The 22,273-nt window shown below is 37.9% G+C and overlaps 1 protein-coding gene across 5 annotated transcripts in view; it reads right to left on the reverse strand.

Moving 5' to 3' along the window:
* LOC150101139 (uncharacterized) overlaps nt 1–22,273 on the reverse strand; it is a 916,744-nt gene that overhangs the window by 512,268 nt on the left and 382,203 nt on the right. For all 5 annotated transcript variants that reach the window (XM_090401523.1, XM_090401522.1, XM_090401520.1 and 2 more), the window contains one exon: nt 13,016–13,057. In XM_090401523.1, coding sequence (XP_090257649.1) covers nt 13,016–13,057 — 42 coding nt within the window. The remainder of the gene's footprint in view (nt 1–13,015; nt 13,058–22,273) is intronic.

The raw sequence follows: 22,273 nt of genomic DNA on the forward strand, positions 1-22,273 counted from the left end.
TGAATGCCTTTTCAAAGAAAGTTGCGAAGCCCTTTTACATCGGCCGAATTTGAATCTAAATGATTGTCTCTCTCTCTCTCTCTCTCTCTCTCCCAAAAGTTTGGGAGACTCTTATCTTATGTAACCATCAATGAAATAGTTTTAAAGAATTATTTAATAATATTTTATTAATAGTAATTTTCTGGCAAGAAGCAACAATTTTAATTGGTAATCCACCGATTGTTCTGTACTTTTGTATTCCATTCCTTTAACTGTATGTTCTACACTGATGATGTACTGTTACTTTCAGTATAAAATATTTGTACCTTTAATTCATTAAAGTTTATTACTGTTGGTTATATACATGTTAAGTTATTAATTTTAATTATGCCACAGGAACCTTTAAAGATAAGTCTAAAGTTTATCAGTGAAAGCTACTTGACTTTAACTTAAATCTCTTACATACTGTTCTTTTCAATGTAATATCTATTTTTCCCCAGCTTAGTACTATGTAATAGTCATTTCAACTCCCAAGTCCTCTGTACACTCTTGTATCTTGAATCAGAATGAGGATATGACTATCAACAATGATTCTTTTCCTATTTCTTGTGTCTTCTCTCAATGTGAACTTGTGCACATTTTTATATTGGAACATGGTGTTAGTAATGACCATGTCTGTGTCCTAAGCAGAAATCCAGCAAATACTTAACATTATTCTTGTTTATTTTTTAACAGTATATATTAGAACACAGAAAAATAAGTAAATAACTAATTTATTAGCTTATTGCTGATATTTCGCTGGTTTTTTCTCTTGAAGATGCTGGTTATAAAACCAGCATCTTCAAGAGAAAAAGTTTTTCACAATAGTGAAAAGCAACAGTTTTTCACAATACACGAGACTATAACAGCATGGTGTAATCAACGGACTAGTTAAAAAAAATTGTAGCAGCAACACAAAGACTAGAGTCCTGATTTTGGCACCCTCTATTTGTCCAAATTTTCCCAAAATTTGGACAAAATTCCTAATATGCCTGGAGGGATTCATTTCTTACTTTGGTGCTCAGATCTCCACCCTTTCCATTTTCTTTATGACAGCTGCTTGTTCTAATGACTCAAAAAATTCTCCCCTTTTTCAGTAAAAGAACCTACTTTGGGACCATATGCTAAAATAAATTATTATTATTATTGACATATTTATTTTCATATGAGGTCTCTCCCTTTCTCCCCCATCCCTTGGGGGGTGAGGTTGAGTCCTCCTGATGAGGGATTAAGTATATATATATGTTTTAAAAATGTAGATCCATGTGTGTTCACAGGGCCAGTTTGCCCGTTCTGAGGGACGAAAAACCCTCTACCTCCATATGAGACCAGCTAACTCAGCTTTAGCCAAAAGAGACCAGATAAAGGTTCCTCATGTCATAGATGGGAATTGAACCCAGGTCTTTCCGATCAAAGGGCTTCACCTATACTGACTGAGCTACAGAGGCTCTATTACTGACATATGACCTCGATGGAGTCAGAGACTCATCGTGGGACGTCCACACTATTACACACAAAGCTCATCTAACTATGCCTTAAACTGATTCGATGAGTCTACATTCACAACAAACTCAAGCAATGCATTCCACTCACCAATCATTCTCCATGTAAAGAACCTTCTCCTCTGCTCACACCCTGCTTATAGTTTCCAAGTATGGCATCTTGTTCTGCCCCCACCATCCCGTTCTATGAAAAATCTCTTCCATGTCAACCTGATAAAAACTCCTGACTAACATATGTCTCAATCATATCCCTCCTCCTATTCACAAAGTTTTGCAATTTACATTCTCTCAACCTGTCCTCGTACTCCACATTCCAAAGATCACTGACCACCTTCGTGAAGCTTCACCGGACCCATTTTAACATATACTCATTGCCACAAAAAACCCACCAACCAAATCTGTGCACAATAATCCACGAGACCTGAACAAGGCTTTATACAATGGCATCATAATCTCTTTATTTCTGCAAGTCAGGGCCCACTGCATCATTGCCATTATCTGATGCGACATCTTCACAACTTGTGCAATGCAGCCCTTGAATTAAAGTCCTTGTCCACCACAACACCCAGATCTCTCATCTCCTTTGAAGTTTCCACATCAAGTGTATCCTTTACATCCTATCATTGCTTACCAACTTTCAAAATCTTACACTTTGCAACACTGAACTGACAGTTCCACAAAACCTGCCAATTTATGCAATCATTTAAGGCAATAACATCTGCTTAACTCTGCGTTGATATAGAAAATAAGTTGGCAGACACCCTAAAGGAATATAAGCTATATGTAAAAGAATCTAAACAAAAGTCATGAGAAGACTGATAATAATATAGAAAATGAATATCAGGAAGGTGGAGAATGTTCTGGAGGCTATTGAAAAAGCTTAGAAATGTTGGAAAGAGTGCTGTAAAAGGAATCAGATGATAAAGATGACATGAAAACTGGATATAACTATATCTTGTATGTCTGGAGTAATTACTTTGCAAGACAGTTAAATGAAACAAGCAAAGCAGAACTGTAGTAGAACTTTTTCAAGAGGAATGTCATCATCATCAAATTCCTGATATATACCCTCAAGGGGTATACAGGATATGATAGTACTACATGAAAAATTACATCATTACTAACTTCCTATCTACAATTTTCCTCTAAATGAGTCTGTTACCTGTCAACACTCCAACGTTATCAGATCTTATATTTCTATCTTCTAAGGCACTTATTATTATGTGACACTTCTAGGGAGTCCAAAGCTCATCGAGGGAGGGCATCTACTCTACAACTCTGTCTCCACCACTCAAATCCATCAACTACAATGAATCGTAACTACACCAACGGCACCTACCGTCCACCACAACCACTAGTATTTTCACAGACCATCACAAACATCCATGCCCAACGTGGGATTCGAACTCACAGTCTTAAATAACAATTATTCCAAAAATGACCCACGCAACGTACCACTAGTGGTCTTCCTCTTTCAGGATACTGCACTCCCATATACAACTTTCTGATACCATTCTGACAGCCAGTCACTGATCAGAACTGAGTTCTCAGTTCTGATCGGTGAAGACTGTTATCCAATCTCAGAAGTCTGTTATCCAATCCCATCCCTTTCAATTTATTTAACATCTTATCATGTGGCAGTCTATCAAAAGCTTTTGCAAAATTTAAGTATATCACTGTATATGTATCTCCTTCTCGAAGACATCTCTCACCTTGTTATAGTACTTAAGTTAATAAATTATGATCTCCTTTTAACAAACCCTTGCCAATAACAGCAGAGAATACTGAAGTTTCTGTGCCTACTTATCGGTTTCTCTAGCACCTTCACCTCAATTCCAGATATATAGATTGGCCTGTAATTTGTAGCCACAGCCTTTTTACCACCTTTATGCAGTGGAAAAATTTTACCTTCTTTCCACTCCCTTTGAACCTGAGATGTCGTAAAATTCTTATTAAACATGCATGCCAATGCTACTGCCAATTCCTGAAACATTTTCTTAAGATGTGTGGTGATATGTCATCAATTCCTATTACCTTATTGACATCACGTTTATTTCCTCAAATAGCTCCAACTCAGTCGCAATTAAGCCATCCTCTCCTATGTCCTCTACACTTAAGTTTCTCATGATTTCACCCTGATGAAGATGAAACACCCTTATAAATTGATCACTGAATACTTCAACAATGTCTTCTGCAGTAGTTACCATTCTACCATTTCCATCCATTAATATCATCTTACCATAATCATTCTTTCTTTCTTCTATTTGCCTCACATCCAAAAACTCTCTCTGGTTTTTCTTTGCATGATTTGCTAATTTCTGCTCATACTGCACTTTTATTGCACTTGGTTGGTTCTTTATGCTCTTCGTGTAACTGATTATTATCATAATTCATCTTGTACTGCCTCCAAAGTGCCTTCTACTTCTTTCAAATTTCATGTTTAATCCCTTCATTCATCCATTTTAAACGTACCTTATTCAGCCTGTTGACCTTCTGAATGCATTCCCAGATTGATGCCATTATGTATTTCATTCTCAGTTCCTAAATAGCATTTATTTCCTTATGGCTCAACTCCTCATTCCACACTATAGCTAAAAGTTGTCTGCTAAGCTTGTCATAATCACCAGCCTTATACTTCCATATATATCAGTGGCGCTAGCGTCGCCGTAGCACGTGGCGGTGAATTTGAGCTGTGCAGAAGAAAGTGATTTTTAATCGGTGAATAGTCCATTTTTTCCCCGTTTTTCTACGTTTTTGAGTGCTAAATTGTTTCTCTGAATACGAGTGTACTTCAGTGGTTGTTTTTTGGAAGTTAGTTGCTGTCGCAATATAATATATTTTGGTACCGTCGGAATCGAACGCGTCACGGTGGAAGACAAAACGAAGCTAAGTTACTGTATTTAGTTATATTTCATTTTATTTAATTATATTTAGTACTTAAATGTTCTGATGTTCGTACTTTTTTTCCCTCTTATTTATTAATTGAATAATTATTAAAGATTACGCTACTCGGCAGTAAGGAATGATGGTGGATTCAGCAGCAGTCGCAAGTGGTGTGACGCCAAGTCCTCCGCCATTTAAGAACTCAATTATTAGCAATATCATAAGGGACTTTGTGGCATGCAGTACTTGTGGCATGTATGCGTCTCGGGAATTACATATGTGGCTTGTTAAAGAGAGTGGAGAGCATATGTGCGCAAAATGTAGGCAGTTGGAGGAAATAAGTACATTAGATATATCGATATCCGACTATGTTGCTCCAGGAACGGGGAATGAATGTAGGAAGACAAGTAGTGTGATAGGAGAGAATGAGAAAATAATAGTTGATAGTGTGGAAGGTGTGAGTGACTGTGAAAGTTTAGGAGATGGTTTTGTTTGGGAGAGTGAATTTAGATTAAGAGTGACTGACCTGCAGAGGGAGATAGATGAGTTGAAAGAGGAGGTGGAATGTCTTGTGAATGAGAGCAGAAGTATGAAAGATAAGATTAGGAGAATGGAAGAGATAAATGCAAGGCGAATCAGAGTAGGAGAGAGAGAGAATTTAGGGAGTATGAGTGAGAGGTATGGGGGTGCTAGAAGAGGAGAGAATGGAAACAATAGAAGAGAGGGAATGAGAGAGAGATATGGGAATGCTAGCAGACGAGAGGATGGAAACAGTAGGAGAGACGGAATGAGAGAGAGATATGGAAGTGCTAGAAGAGGAGAGAATGGAAACGGTAGGAGAGATGGAAAGAGAGAGGTATGGGAATGATAGAAGACGAGAGGATGGAAACAGTAATAGGAGAGACAGAATGAGAGAGGGATATGGAAGTGCTAGAAGTGGAGAAAATGGAAACAGTAGGAGAGAGGGAATGAGAGAGATGTATGGGATTGCTAGAAGAGGAGAGAATGGAAACAGTAGAAGAGAGAGGTATGAGAATGAAAGAAGAGGAGAGAATGGAAACAATAGGAGCGAGGGAATGGTAAGAGCTATAATGTATGGCGACTCAATGATCCGTGGTGTTCAAGATAGGATGTGTCAGGAGTGTTTGCCAGGAGGAACAATAGAAAGGGTGGCTATGGCAATTAAGAGACGTGAAAGGGTGGATGTGATGATTGTGATGGTAGGAACGAATGACTTGAGTGGTAATGTAAGTCGGGCAGCGAGAGATATGAGATTTTTGCTTGAGACTGTACGGAAGAAGACAGAGAGAGGAAAAATAGTGTGCGTGTTGCCTACGTATGATAATGATGAGCTGAGCAGAAGAGCGGTGATATTGAATGGCATAACAGCGAGAATGTGTGAAAAGAGAGGACTCGTATATGTGGATGCTTGGAGTGCATTTGAGGAAAGAGAGGAATTGTATGTGAGAGACCGTTTACATTTGAATGAGGAAGGACGTAGGCATCTGGAGAGATTGCTGTTCTGAACGAGTCAGTGTGTCCCAGGGAGGATGACAGCAGGGGTGGCCTCTTGTGGGAATGGATACTTGGGAGAAGGGAGACAATGTCAGGTAACACCGAGCCCAGTGGAGTCTAGAAGGGATAATGCTGGGTATAGAAACAATGGCATGTATATGCTTTATACTAATGCCAGGAGTATCCGGAATAAGGGAGAGGAATTGGTGGCGCAGATAGCATCAGCCTGGCCAAAAATTATTGCAATCACTGAGACGTGGTTGACAGAAGGGGATATAACAACAGGAATAGAAGTTGCTGGGTATAGCATTTTTCATCAGGATAGGAGGGGAAAGCGTGGTGGTGGGGTACTGCTTATGATAAGTGATGACCTATGTCCTCTAAGAGTGGAGAATTTGGAAGGAAGTGAGACAAATGATTTTGAGAGCATATGGTGTGAGGTAGAGGTAGGCAAGACAGGATATTTAGTGGGGTGTTGCTACAGACCCAGGAGCACAGAGGATGGGGACTAGGAGATGTTTAGACAGCTAAGTTTGGCAAGTGCAAGAAGAATGATTGTTATGGGAGATTTTAACTTCAATAGTATAAATTGGAGAGAGGAAGATGCATGTAGCAATAGGGGAATGGAATTTCTAGAATTCTTGAGGGACAAATGTCTTAGGCAACATGTAACAGAGGGAACAAGAGGTTCAAAAGTTTTGGATTTGGTTATAGCATCAGAAGAGTTGCTAATTGAGCATAACTGAGTTGATGTCTCTCCCACCAGTTGGAGAGAGTGACCATATGGTGTTGACTTGGAAAATGAATAGACATGCAGGAGTATCAAAGAGACGGAAACTTATGTGGAATTATAAGGCAGGTGATTATAATAGTCTTAGACGTCAACTTCGGGAAGTTTCATGTAGGCAGGAATTGGAAGGCCGGGATATCACTAGTGCGTGGGAAATTGTGAAAGAATATTTGTTATCAGCAATGGTAAGTTGTATACCACGAGTGAAGAAGAGGACGCAATTTGGAGTAAAGTGGATGACAAACAATATTAAACAGGTATTGCATGCGAAAAAGAGGCTATGGAAGAGATATAAGGAGACAGGTGAAGAGATGCATGAGGAATAGAAGACACAGGCCAGAAGAGTGACTAGTGTGGTAAGGAAAGCAAAACTGGAATATGAGAGGAGATTGGCCCTAAGATCCAAAGAAAATCCTAGGGAATTTTTTAGCTATGTGGCCAGTAGGAGGAGAAATGACTGTGGAAGAATGATATTGTGGGATAAAAATGGGAATAGAGTGACTGATGCAGAGGACATAGGGGAATTGTTCAATGAACACTTTATTGGAGTATTTCATCCTAGAGGAGTCAGTTTTAATGCTAGAGGGATAGGACTGGTTCGAGGTCTGGAGGTACAGGAGGAGAGTGTGTTTCAGATACTGAGTACTCTGGATGTCAGTAAAGCTGTGGGACTGGATGGTATTTCCCCACGAGTTTTGAGAGAATGTGCTAGGGAATTGACAGTGCCTTTAACATGGCTTTTCAATGAAAGTCTGGCTTTGGCAAAGGTGCCTAGGGAATGGAAGGAAGGTAAGATAGTGCCATTGCATAAGGGTGGTAACAGACTGGAAGTGTCCAATTATAGACCAGTCTGTGTGTCATCAGTAGTTGTTAAGATCTTGGAGAAAGTAGCGAGAGACCGTATACAGCACTGGGCAGATGAGGGGAATGTTATCTGTGAGAGTCAACATGGATTTGTGAAAGGGTGCTCTTGTTTTAGCAATATGCTAGCCTTTTATAATAAAGTTACAAGAACATTAGATGAGGGAAAGGCATATACTGCAATTTTCTTAGACTTCGCAAAGGCATTTGACAGGGTGCCACATGATAAGCTGATATTTAAGTTGCAACACATGGGTCTGGATGTCAGATTGGTCAACTGGATTCAGGATTGGCTGTCTGATAGGTATCAGAGTGTTGTGTATGGTGGAGCAGTTTCAAGGAGACAGAAGGTTACAAGTGGGGTCCCACAGGGCTCACTACTAGGACCTATATTGTTTAACCTTTATATCAATGACATTGCCAGTGGATTGCAAGTGGATATTCAGTTGTTTGCAGATGATGCGAAGCTGGGAAGGATTATTAGTAATAGTGCGGATGTGGTAGCCCTGCAAGAGGATTTGAATAAGCTAGATAGATGGGCAAATGAATGGGGATGTCAGTTTAATGCAGCAAAATGTAAGGTCTTGAGGTTTGGGAAACATCGATGGGATGCTGCATACTCTATGGGAGGAGTTATACTGGAGGAAGTTGGGGAGACAAGAGATCTGGGGTTGATGATTGATAGAAACCTGAAGTTTAGGGAACATATTGCAAAGGTGGTGAAGGTAACACAGAGGATTGCTGCTATTATGAGAAGGACACTGACCTGCAGAGACAAGAGGGTTATCATTCCGTTGTATAAGTCTCTGATCAGACCACACTTGGACTATTGTTCTCAGATTTGGTCCCCAGGATTTGAAGGGGATAAATTAACTGTGGAAAGGATACAAAGACGGATGACAAAGATGGTTTCAGGACTGTACAAGGATAGTTATGAGGATCGGCTGAGAGAATGTGGACTGCAGAGTTTGGCAGATAGAAGAAGGAGAGGTGATATGATTGAGACTTTTAAACTGTTGAGAGGTGGTTACAGGGTTGACACTGGGGAGTTCTTTCGCTTGGTTGATCAGCGGGAAGGAGTGATGACAAGAGGCCATCCCTGGAAGTTACGAAAGGAAACTGTGAGCAAGAGGGTAAGGAGTGGTTTCTTTGTGTGGAGGGTGGTTGAGCCGTGGAATGCATTGCCTGATGGAGTGGTGGGAGCGAGAACGGTCAGTGAGTTTAAAGAGTGGTATGATAGACTTTGTGTTTCTCAGGGGGGGGACCTCCCCTCGATGAGGCTTGATAGACTTTATGTCTTAGGAAGGACCTCCCTCGATGAGTCTTTTGACTCCTTGGAGGCCTGAATAATAATAATAATAATAATATCCTTTCCTCACAAAAGTCTGCATATGGCTAACCACAACTCAGGTGATTATTTCTTGATCATTCTTGCCAACTGGGGAAAAGTGCAAAATCCAACTCACAATTATATCCTCTGATGAAATGATCAAATCTAAAACTCTCGATCTTCGCATTCCCTCCTTTACATCCTACCTAAAATAGCTCTCTCTCAAGAAATTTACATTCCTTATTCCCAAATGCAATCTCTTCATTCCATACTATACCACCATAATTAAAATCACCCATAATAATCATCATTCCTTTGTTCACTAACCCAAGTTGTTTATACATTTCTTCATCGTTACTCTCTACATTTCCTGGCCTGCAACATCCAACTAAATATCCCTTACAGTCAACCTCCACCTCACACCACACCACCTCATAAACCATTGCCACTATTTCCCTCTTTCATGTCTACCTTATATGGACATAATTTCAGCAGTCCCCCTCCCTTCTTGTACTTTCTATCTTTGCAAAAAAAACACTGTACCCTTCCATTTCTATTCCCCTTAAAATATCTTCAATCAACCATGTTTCACTTATTCAATGATTGGGCAAATAAACTCAATCAGTGAAACCATTTCATCTCTCTTATTTCTAATACTGCTGGCATTTGTAAATAAACACAGCAGTTCAATAGGTCCGACTCAAGTCACTTCGTTGTTGTGATTTCCCCACCACATCTGCCCTTCCCAATCACTTTCATCACTGCTTACCATAAATCTATGCTGATCATCCCCCATACATACATACATTCACTACTACTTTCAACATCCAACACCCTATGTCATTTCTCCCTATCCACCCAGGCTCTCCCATTTCCCTGTTCCTCTTGCATTCTAATTCTGAGTTCATCTTTCACGCTACTGTTCCCATTGCCAAGCACTTCTGTCTCTTCGATACTACTCTCCTGATCTTTCACTTCATCTCTTACTTCTGATCTCTTGCTTGCATCAAACACACTGCACTTCCATCTAGCAACAGTCTCTCCAATGCATTCACTCCAAAGACATTCAAATACAATCCATCACATCTATATATTTCCAGTCTTTCCTCAAATACACACCATACATCCACAAACTGTACTCCATTCCAAAACCACCACTAATTCTCTTGCTTGTTTCCTTCTCATATCCAAAGCATGAAGTATCTTGCTCAGTTTGTATGATACTGTTGTGAGTGTGTGTGCGTGTGAGCATGAAGGAATGGAAAATGCAACAATCCGGTTACAGTAGATTGCAAATAAATCCATTCTTAACTGCACAAGGTTAAGTATTTGGTTCATGTTATGAGAGGTAATTTATCTATGGCATGTATCAGTGGTAGAATTCATCCGGTTTGCACAAGTTCATGGGAACCATTTCCAGACGCAGAAGAGATACCAAGGATGAATTAATGCAGAAGTCATATTTTCCCATATACAAAGGTGTACCATCTTATTATTAAAATACTCCAGATGAGAGCTAGTCATAAAAAGTTTTGCACTTGGTTATAATTTAAATTATTATTATAATTATGTAACACCTCCAAGGGGTCCAAAGAGTCACTGCAGGGGGGGCACTCCACTTCACTACACACATCTCACCAATTCCCTACTACTTAATTCTCCTACCACACCCAACTATCGTCAACTCTATCTACTGCCCAAATTAAACATGTTAATAAATAATAAAAAAAAATAAAAATAAATCGGCTAATGCCTTTTTATTCCCATACAGGGAGTAGGCAAGGCCGTTTTAGACCTATCTAAGAGACTGAGTGGGCAGTTCCCTCTCCACTGGTAGCCAATCAGAGATAGCTGGCCCAAGGCTATCACTAAGTAAGCAGCCCACAGGTGAAGATATGGCTCAACAGGTGCCACCATCTCGTGGTCCCTGACACAACATTTTTAATGTCTGAAATAGTGTGGGTTCTACAGTCGATTTTCTTGAGTTTCTGGGAGAAAAACCCACTTGCCTGTGCCAGAGATCGACTAAATTAGGAACTGGTCAAAAAAAGCTTAGTAAAAGTTCCTCTAATCGGCGACTAGACTTGAACTCAAAGTCTATCTTAGGGTGGTTTAGTGCAAACACCACTTCCAGTGAGCTACATAGGCATGAGCCAATTATATTCTTGTTTAATCCTTTATGCAAGTGTAAGCAAACAGTGTTTGCATGTGAAGTATATTTATGACTAGACTATCCACATATAGAGGCCAATGACTTCACATTAATTGCCTTAGTAATCCATAATGCAAATCAACCCTGTTCAGATGTGTACAATGCTATGCATTAGAGCAGGGGTTCCCAACCCTATGCCCGCAGGCACCATGGCACCCGTCGACCAATTTGTGTGTGCCCGCCGCTGTTCAACCATGTGCCGTATAGTTTGAAATAATCACGCAACAATTCATGGCATTGTGTTAATGACACATGACGAGTATTAAATGCATACAATGTAAAGTAGATGCGCATTCGAAGTTGTTCATTCCAGTTTAAGAACCGGAATCTCATCATATTCTCCTAATTATGAAGCACTGGCTAATGAAATGCAATGCCAAAGATCACACTAACTTACATATATATATTTAAATTTTTATATAATGTAAACTTTTAAGTAATAAAACATTTGATTATAATGTAAACTTTGTGTGTATTCATTTAACAAAAGAATTCAAAAAAATTGCTTGAAAAAATAGATGGTGCCCATCGCCCTACCGGTATTTTATAATGTGCTCTAGGAAACAAAACGGTTGGGAACCCCTGCATTAGAGAATACTAAGGCAACTGACTTGAAGTCATTAGATTCTATATACAAGTAGTCTGGTGACAATACTTCACACACAAATTTTGTTTGCTTACACTTGCATAGAGTATTAAACAAGAATATTATTTCTTGCTATGTTTAATTTAAATTATAACGAAGTAAAAAAACTTTCTACATCAACCATCACTCATGTTTTTGTTTAATGATAAAAGCAAACATTTAAGGCTAATAATTAATTACATTTTATTTTGTTAATTAAACCAACTGATTTTATTATTAAGGAAATATTTCACCTTAGTGCAAAGATTTTACAAAACAAGAATATTCACCTGTATACAGGCACACAGAAGAAAGGTAAATAACAGAACAAATATCAGTTCTAACTGATATCCAATCAGTTGGACCTAGTGGTTTTATAATAATAGTCTTCCAAGTTTTTGACAGTCTTAGGCAACCAAATTTGCTTAAACAGAAAGAATAATATTGTAAAGTCATTGCTTCCATATGAAAGTAAGGAAAGACAGATCCATTAAACAACTGTAGTGTTAGAGAAGATGCGGCATTACAGAGTAATCACTATTTCTGGAATGGTGATTAAGGTAGTGTAGACCAGCATATTAGGACCTGTGTAAAGAAATGACTCCATGATATCACTTAAGTATTTAAAGCCTTGCTTTATAAGCCTGTTTGTGATAAAATGATAGAGTTACAACAATCAGAATACTAGCAATACCACATTATTACTGGATTTTGTAATAAGCATCTGATAGAAAAACACATGAAAAGTTATAGATAGAAAAAAGGATCAGATTCAAAATAGGCTTATGATGTGAATAGAATAGTGATCAACTGAGTGAGAAAGTATATAAAGAAAATAGGTCTGAAAGAAGGTAAGTGATCAGTGTGTGTGTGTATATGATGATGATGATGAACAGCCTATTTTTCTATCCACTGCAGGGTGAAGGCTTCTCCCACTGTAGGAGGTTTTGGGTCTACTACTGCCATGGTGACCTAGTCCATATTGGGAGAGTGTATCTATATTTGGTTGAATGAATGTATGAAGGTGGAAGACAATCGCAAACATCCATGTCTATGCAGGATTTGAACCCACAGCCTCTTGGATGGAGAGCAGATATGCTAACCACTCGACCAACCAGGCTGGCATGTGTGTGTGTGTGTGTGTGTTCAATTTGTACATTAATGATACTGAATACAGTATGGAGGGTAATATCCAATTGTTTACTTTTGATCTAGTAGAATTAATATAAATTCGGCATATTTTTATGCATGATAAAATTATAATAAAGTTTAAACATACCATAGGTCCTGGTAGTCCAGGCTCGCCAGGAATTCCACCTACCTGTTCAAACACATAAAATAAATAAATTCAAGAAGTTTCCAAAATCTTGACATAAAATTCTAATTTCAAACACAAGAAAGAAAATTTAATCCAGTAGCACTATACTTCATCTTATCATTATAAAGCAGATATATTTTTAACATGAAAATAACATTTTATGAACTCCGCAAGATATTAACTTTATTATTATTCAAGCCCCTCTATGGAGTCCTAAGACTCATCACAGAAGACCCATCTTAAACAACACAACATCTATGATGCCATTCCTTAAACTGTTCATGCTCTCACCAAACTTTAGGCACCAAAATTAGACAATGCATTCCACAGTACAACCATCCTCCATTCAAAAAAAAAAGCCACTGCTCACCCTTCTAGTTCCATTTTATTCAGAAAGAAAGTAAGAGGGTGAGGAATGGGCTTCTCCTTGCTCTTTCCTATTGTTCAATCATTCGAAAGACCCCCCCCCCACACACACACCCCAATGTCAACCCTGTAACTACTTCTCTTTTTATATGTCTCAATCATATCACCTCTCTTATCTACCAAATTCTGCAGTCTGTATGTCCCCAGTCTATCCTCATAACTAACACTGTACAGTTCTCACAGTTTTTATCTTCCTCTGCACTCTCTCCAAGTTATCTCAAAATCATCTTAAAACATACAGAAAAAAATTCTTTCTTGGATGATTTTTATTGGACTGATTTGCTAATTTCTGCTCATACTGCACTTTACCTTCCTTACCCAATGAATCACCTTCACCTGCTCTTTGTACTTTTGATGAAACTGATAAATAAAATAAATTTCGTGCGATGATACTGCGTTCCTCCTTTTTACGGGAGTTCACGGTACCATCTAGTCCCCCCCCCCCCCAAATTTTATCCGGGTTCCAGAACCGGCATAGGCTGACGAATCAGACCTATGGCTGGGTAAGTATTCCTGACTGTAATCCGTGTATCCTCAGACCGGTTTGCCTCCTGCTTGCGGGATGAAAAACACCAGATAAACTGGCGGGAAAAACCCTGCTGTCCACACCCAAGACTGGCTTACTTGGCCATGGCTGAGGAAGATCCTTAAGCTCCTCACGTCGTTGATGGGAATCGAACCTAGGACACTCCTTCACCAGGCATATGGTTACGAAGTGCAAAGCCACTAGGCTAACCATGTGGATGAAACTGATTATTAGCAGTATTCAACTTGTGCTGCCTCTATGGCCACCTCCTTCCAAATTTCCTGTTCAATTCCTTCATTCGTCCATGTGATTGCTACTTTATTTCACCTATGACCTTCTGAATACATTCACGCATTGATGATGTTAATAGCGCTTGTCACTGTCCAATTAGCATTTCTTTCCCACTTCTCATTGCGCATACACTGTAGCTCCAAGCTGTCTCCTAAGCATTTCATTACCACAGGTCTTGTAATTCTACATAAATCTTTTCCTCACAGAATTCTTCATATGGCTGGCCACCACCTAGGTGATCACCTCATGATCATATACTCATCAACTGGAGGGGAAATGCAACATCCCAATCAATCACATCCTCTAATGATAATATCAGATCTAAGACTCTCAGTCCTTGTGTACCCTCCTTTACATAATGCCTAACAGAAATTCAAGAAATTCATTTATCTTATTCATAATTGTTATCTTTTCAATATAATCTATATTACCATAATTGAAATCACTAATAATGATTACCCTTCTCCTTGTTCACTGATCCAAGTTGCCTATGTATTTTTCATCACTGCTCTTTACCTCCTCTGGCATATATGAAGACATCCAACTAAATGTCTTATTCTGTCAACCTCCATCTCACACATTATATTGCCTTTATTCCACTGCTATTATCAGCATCATTCCCCTCCCCTACACTGTGTCTGTGCATTGATAATCCCATCAAGATATCCCCCATTCAACTGTTTCACTTAGTCCAAAACTAGTTCTTTATATAAACTCAAATCATTCAAACAATTTCATCTGACTAATACAATTCTGATGTTTCTGGCAATTTCAAACAGACATCAATGCTAGCAAAGTCCTACTAATGCTACCTCTCAGCTTTCATTTCACCATACCTGTCCAATCACCATTATCATCTCTTACTTTTTATATCTCCTGAAGCTTAAACTAATCCTGTTACATCCCAGGCTGTACCATTCTTATGCTGACCCTCCTGAATATTCACATTCACTACTGCTTCCAACATCCGCTCTCCTTATATTGTGTCTCTCGGTCCACCCAACTCTTCCAGTTTCCATATTCACCTTGTATTCCTGTTTTCTCACCTTCATCTCTCATACTACTACTACAACACTGACAAGCACTTCAGTCTCATTCTGCTCTCCTGATCTTTTGCATCTCCTCTTAGGCTGATCTCTTGTTCACATCAATCATTATATTTACTTCTAACAATAGCCTCTCCATCTTATTCACACCAAATCCATTTAAATGCAATTCATCATTTTTGTACAATTCCTGAAATGCATCTCACACATTAATATACTTTCTTCTCACACAACTCTGCCAACATACAATTCAAGATCCTTGCTCACTGTGTGAGCTCATAATCTTCATACTTTAACAACATAGTGACCTTTCTTGCCTTGCTACTATCTGTCACTCTCTTCAATAACTGCCTGATAACTATACACACATTCTCCTTCTATCTAACCAATTATTTTTTTCCTAAAAATACCACCAGCTCTCTTGCAGATTTACTTATCATATCCAAATCATCACCCTGCTCATCCACTGTTCTCGACCATCTCAACACCACACCTTTAATAATATTGGAATTTTACATTAAAGAAAGTAGACAACAAAAGGTGTGAATGACTTAAAAGTGATGAAACACCTTTTGTTGTCTACTTTCTTTAATCTAGTCTTTTTGCACACTCTTTCATTTCTATCCACCAAATGTCTAATCTCACTGCACATGCACCTCAACTCATTTCTCATCCCAATTAATTTGCTCTTCAAATCTTAAATCCTATTATTATTATTACCCAAGACCCCATGGAGTCAAAGACTCATCTGGGAGGTCCTTTTATCATACACACTGCTCATCATACCATGCTTTAAACACACTCAAATTCTCTGCAGACACCACACTCTCAGGCAAGGCATTCCAATCATTCACAACTCTGCATGAAAAAAACCTGCTTCTCACTCCCCTACTCACACCCTCTTTATAGTTTCTAGGGATGACCTCTGGTTCTCCCCTGATCTCCCACTATTCTCTGTAGAACCTCTCCATCATCGATCCTATAACAACACCGTACTAACTTGTAGGTCTCTATCATATCCCTCCTCTTCCTCCTGTCCACCAGACTCTGCAAGTTGCATCTTCTCAATCTTTCCTCATACTCGACATTCCAGAGGTTAGAAACTATCTTAGTCGGTCACCTCTGGACCCTTTCCAACATCTCTTTGTCCTTCTGAAAACCAGGTGACCAAATCTGGGCACAATAGCCTGTGTGTGGCCTAATCAAAGCCTTATACAATGGAACAAGAATCTCCCTACTTCTACAAAGTCAGTGTCTTCTGCATCATTCCCAGAAGCCTTTGTGTTGTTTTCACAATCAATTTTGGCTATGTGTCCCCCTAAATTTCAGATTCTCATCCACTATCAGCCCCAGATATCTTATTTCCTCCACCTCTGACAATATATCCCCACCAAGCATAAATTCTGCATCCCATCTTCGTTTTCCAAATTTTAAAACCTTACGTTTTGTAACATTGAACTCGCATCCCCATTCCTGTGCCCAATCACTCAATTTATTCAAGTCTTCTTGTAAGGCCACAACATCTTCTCTACTCTTCATGGTTCGTCCCAACTTTGCATCATCTGTAAACAACTGAATATCTCCATCCAAATCTTCACCAATATCATTAATATACAAGTTAAACAGTAATGGCCCTAAAACAGATCCCTGAGGCACACTACTAGTGACTTTCCTTTTCCTGGATATCACTCCCCCATACACAACTTGATACCTATCAGATAGCCAGTCTCCAATCCAATATCCAACCCCATCCACTCTAGTTTGACTATCAACTTATCATGTGGTAATCTATCAAAAGCCTTTGTGAAATCAAAGTATATTACTCTGTATCCTTCTCCTCTGTCCAAGGAAGCTTATTGTAATAAGTAAGTATTAGAATAAGTATTATAATATCACCTTATTATAATAATAAGTAGATTACTAAAACATGACCTCCCTTTAGCAAATCCATGCTGTCCATTAAAGATAACACCATTGTTGTCAACCCAATTCTGGATCCTAGTTCTGACAAGCTTCTCTAACAACTACAACATCTGACACACAGATGGGCCTATAGTTTGATGCTTGAGTTCTATCACCTCCTTTATGAAGTGGAACAATCTTGCCCTCCTTCCACTCCTTAGGAACTTGACCCAGTGCAAGACTTCTATTAAAAAAAAAAATACATCAAGGCCAGCGTCAACTCCCTGGCACATTCCTTCAGAATACATGGTAACATATTATCAAGTCCCACAGCCTTATTTACATCTAGTTTCTTCTCCCCATCATCAACTGCTCTCCATGAAGTCACATTCACAAGATTGAAAGACCTTTATGAACTGCTCATTAAGTATCTCCACCACACCATCTGCAATAGCTGTCTTTATACCATTTTCTTCAATCAATGTCATCCTTCCATAATCATTCTTTCTTTTGCTGGCTACATATTGAAAGAACTTCTTAGGATTCTTTTTGGCTTCATTAGCTAAATGCTGTTCATACCTCACATTAGGTACTCTCACTAACCAAGTCACCCGTCCTGCTTGGTCTTCTTAGTCCTCATGGAATTGGTTATTCCCACTTCACCAACCAAGTCACCCTTCTTGCCTGATCTTTGTAGTCCTCATGGAATTGGTTATTTCCTCTTCTCTTATGCTGCCTCCATAATGCCCTTTTTCTCTGTATTGCATGCTTCTCTTTATTCATCGATTTCACACCTACCTTATTTAAGCTTCTCACTCTTGGAATACATTTCGACATTGTATCTACTAAATAGTTTTTGAAAATCCCCCAAGCTGCATTGATCTCTTTTCCAGCTAACTCCTCATTCCATGCTACACCTGCAAGCTGTCTCCTGAGCTCTTCATAAACACCCCCCCCCCTCCTTGTAGTTCCATACATACCCTTTTCTTACAGAGGTCCTCACATTGTTGGCAACCACCCAGGTAATCACCTCATAGTCACTCTCATCAATTGATGGGTGATTTGACACCTCATTTATAATTACCTCCTCTGATGAGATGACCAAATCCAAGATCCTCAAATCCTTGTGTGCCCTCTGTTATATACTGTCTGAGGTAGTTATCCCTCAAAAACTCAAGAAACTAATTTTCTTTACTTCCAGTTGTTATCTCATCATTCCAGTCTATATTGCCATAATTAAAATCGCCCATAATGATCACTCTTTTCTTATTTGTTTGGCTAATTTGAATATTCATTTTCATAGTCACTACAATCCACATTACCTGGTCTATAACAACATCCAACCAAGTATTTCATCCCATTCACCTCTATCTCACACCATACCTCAAAACCACTAATACTATTTCCCTCTTGCATCTCTACTTTGTATGGACATAACTTTTTCTCTATCATCAATAGAACTCTCCCTCCCTTTTAACCCCTTCTATCCTCACAAAACAAATCACACCCTTCTGTCAGTACTCGTCAGGATGTTACCCTCATCTAACCATTTTTTACTTATTCCAACAATTTTCGGGTGAATAGACTCAATTAGTGCAACCAATTCATCTGCCTTGTTTCTTACACTTCTAGCATTTGTATACAAACACAACAGCTCATTCCTGGATCTACAGCTAGTTCCACTGATACCACTCATTTGATGTGATCTCTCTATGCTCGACTGGGGCCATTTACCTTTCTGCTTATTTATTTTAGAACCCTCTTCAATTCCAACTGTTTCCTCTTGATCCTAGGTCATCCCATTCCTTTCCTGTCTACATATGCTCTCACATCCTCTTGGAGCATCCACCTTTTTCACGCTGTGTATCCCTGTCCACCCTGGGCCTCCCTGTTTCCCTGTTCCTCTTGCACATCCATTCTCTCAATTTCCGTACTCGTGCCACTCACTTCCTCATTCATAACCATCTCTTCAATCTCTCCTGCTCTTCCACATCACTTCCCACTTGATCTGATTCATTCTCTATACTCATTTCTCTACCTTCCATCAGCAGTCTCTCCAAGCGACTCACACCATAACCACTCAAATGCAGTCTCTCTTTCTTATATAGTTCACTTCGTCCTTCAAACTCATTCCACACATTAACAAACTGTACTCCCCTCTCCTTGCACATCATTCATAATTCTTGCTCTCTGCCTCATCTCACCACAGTCATACCTAGGCAACACGCTTACTACCCATCCTGTTACACAGTAACACTCTCTTTCTCTTGTGGTGTCACTCACTTTTGTTCTATCATTTGTAGTTTTTTTTTTTTTTCATTTCTGAAATCATGTTTATTTTTGCAACATCATTCGTACACGCTTTCTCTTCCATAATCATGCTTGTTATCTCATCATTTCAGTCTAAACTGGAATGCTATTTGTATCCACAATCATACTCTCAATTTTGTTCCATCAATTAATTACATACTCAAACACTTATTTTCTTACTCATCCCTTCTCAATAATACAACCAAGAACCTTTTCTTGAAGGATTATACATTTGCCTGTTCTGACTTCACTGGCCTTCTCTCTCTTTCCCTTTGGTCTTTATCTATCCAGCTCTTTTGGTAGCTGACATTTTTCCATCTGAAATAGATGTTCTTTCCATTTCCCTCTATATTTCTTGATCTTTTCATTTATGTCATAAATATCCAGTTCTTATCTGTCTTCATTTCTTATATGGTCCAATTTTGTGTATCCTTTAATAGCTTGGAAAAATTCCATCTTTGCATCTTGTATTTTACTTCCATCTTTCTTTTTAACAGTAAAGGTGTTTCTGAACCATATAATAATACAGTGGGAGTGGCTATTACTTTATAAAATTTTAGTTGCTTCTCGTTGTTTTTTTTTAATTCAGTGTTCTTTTGATTGTTCCACAGATTTTCTGAAATTTATTTTTTTATCTCTATCTTTAATATTATTATGCAGCCTAAAGAATTAAGTTACATCATCCATTTTATTATTTTATTTTCTATGACTATTTTTTATCTAACAAGATCTCAACCATTAAATGCCATAACTTTTGTTTTCTTTTCTGAAATTTTTAAATTGTATTGTTGGCTTATTTTGTTTAACTCAAACTGATTTTTGAAGGTCATCATTGTACTGATAACAGTTCTTCTGGTTAACTGGATACCTTGTTTTATTGCTGTTTTCCATATTTTAATAATCTGATCAATATAAATATATATATTGGAATAAAGTTGGAGATAAGCTACATCCCTGCCTGACACTCTGATTTATTTCAATTTCTTCTGTTAATTTATTATCTAACTAACTGTATTTTTGTAACTTTATATAGCTTGTACAAAATGTAATGGATATCCTTGTTTTTTTCAATTTATTACATCGTTTTTCCTTGTGTATTTTATCAAAAGCTTTCTCATAATCTATAAAGCCCATATATGAGTTTCTAAATTAAATTCTTGTCTGTTTACAATAATTTCTTTTACCACATAAATATTGTCTATACATGTCTGAAACCATTTTGTTCTTCTGAGAGTAGATTGTTTGCAATATTTCCAAGTCTTTTCAGGATTTTACTGTAAATTTTGTAACATGTATTTAATAAACTTATTCTACTGTGGTTTCCACAATCATCTCTCTATCCTTTCTTAAATATAGATATAACCTTAGCTTTGAACCAATCTGATGGGACGTCACATTTTCTCCAATAGTTATTTATTAATTTCAAGAATCTCTGATGTAAATATTCTCTGCCATATTTACAAAGTTCTCGTTGATTTTCTATTTTTTGATAATCTTTATTGCTTCTTTTAGTTCTTCCAATTTTATTGTTCTATATAAGTACTGATTTCTTCATTATTTTCTGTTATTAAATTTGCATCATACCATAAATTATTATAATGTTCTATCCATTGTTTCTCTTGTATTATGTTGATTTGTGCTGTATCTCTTTCTACATTGTTTAATTTCCTTAATATTTTGTAGGCTATGTCATATCTTCCATGTATATCTTCTATTTTATTAATAAATCTGTCCCAAGGATCTTGGTGAGCTTTCTGTACTATGGTTTTAGCTATGTCTTTTGCTTTTGTCTATTTATTCTTTTTCCTTACTATGTTGTTGAAGGAGTGATTTGTAATGTCATTTGTTTTTCTTTTATTGCATTTTATATATCTGTGTTGCAGATTTTTAATGTTTTTCTTTTCAATATTTTATTTTTCTTTCCAAGTACTTACTTCCTTTACAGATTATCTTTATTAAAATGTTTCATTCTTCTTCTATATCTTCACTGATTTGGGATTCTCTTAGGTAATCTGTTAATCATGATTGATATAGAATTGTAATGCTTTCTTCTTGTAATAGATATACTTCCTATACTTATTTCTTGTTGTTTCTTATTTATTCCCTTTCTCCATTTTGCTAGGATTCTATTTTAGAGACTACTAAATAATGATCTGAAAAAATTTCACTTCCTCTGTAAACAATACATCTCTCACATGGAGCTAGTTTAATTAACAGTTTCTTTCTTAACTACTTTCCCTTTTTCTAACAGTCACTCCCTCATTTGCTACTCTCATTTACTGATATTTTGCAATCCAACAAATACTGCAATAAAATACAGATGCATATCTTCTCACTTTTCTTGTTCCATTTCTTCATGGGTACATTCTCCACATTCTCTACAAATATGTACTGCAGTCATGACAGTGATCCCTTTTGGAGAAGGCTGCCATTAATTGCATTAATTAACTGCCATTGATCTTCATGCTGTGAGAAGCAATGACCTCACTCTGTCATTTTGTGTCATTCAATGCAAGCTACAAATCTTATGAAAAACTTTGCCAACACACAAAACTCCACATTCACTCACCATTTAGGCTAAGCTATCAAAAATAAATTAAATTTATCAAAATGCAAACAGTACTGCCAATTATTGCAAATAATAATAATAATAACACTTCTCTTTTCCTGAACTGTTTCCTAATCTAAAGTTGTAATGCAAACATTAGTAAAGCATGT

This window comes from Typopeltis vanoorti, chromosome 12 (genome assembly GCF_054136105.1).
Source record: "Typopeltis vanoorti isolate ZY-2024b chromosome 12, IOZ_Tvanoo_1.0, whole genome shotgun sequence".
NCBI classification, from domain to species: domain Eukaryota; kingdom Metazoa; phylum Arthropoda; class Arachnida; order Uropygi; family Thelyphonidae; genus Typopeltis; species Typopeltis vanoorti.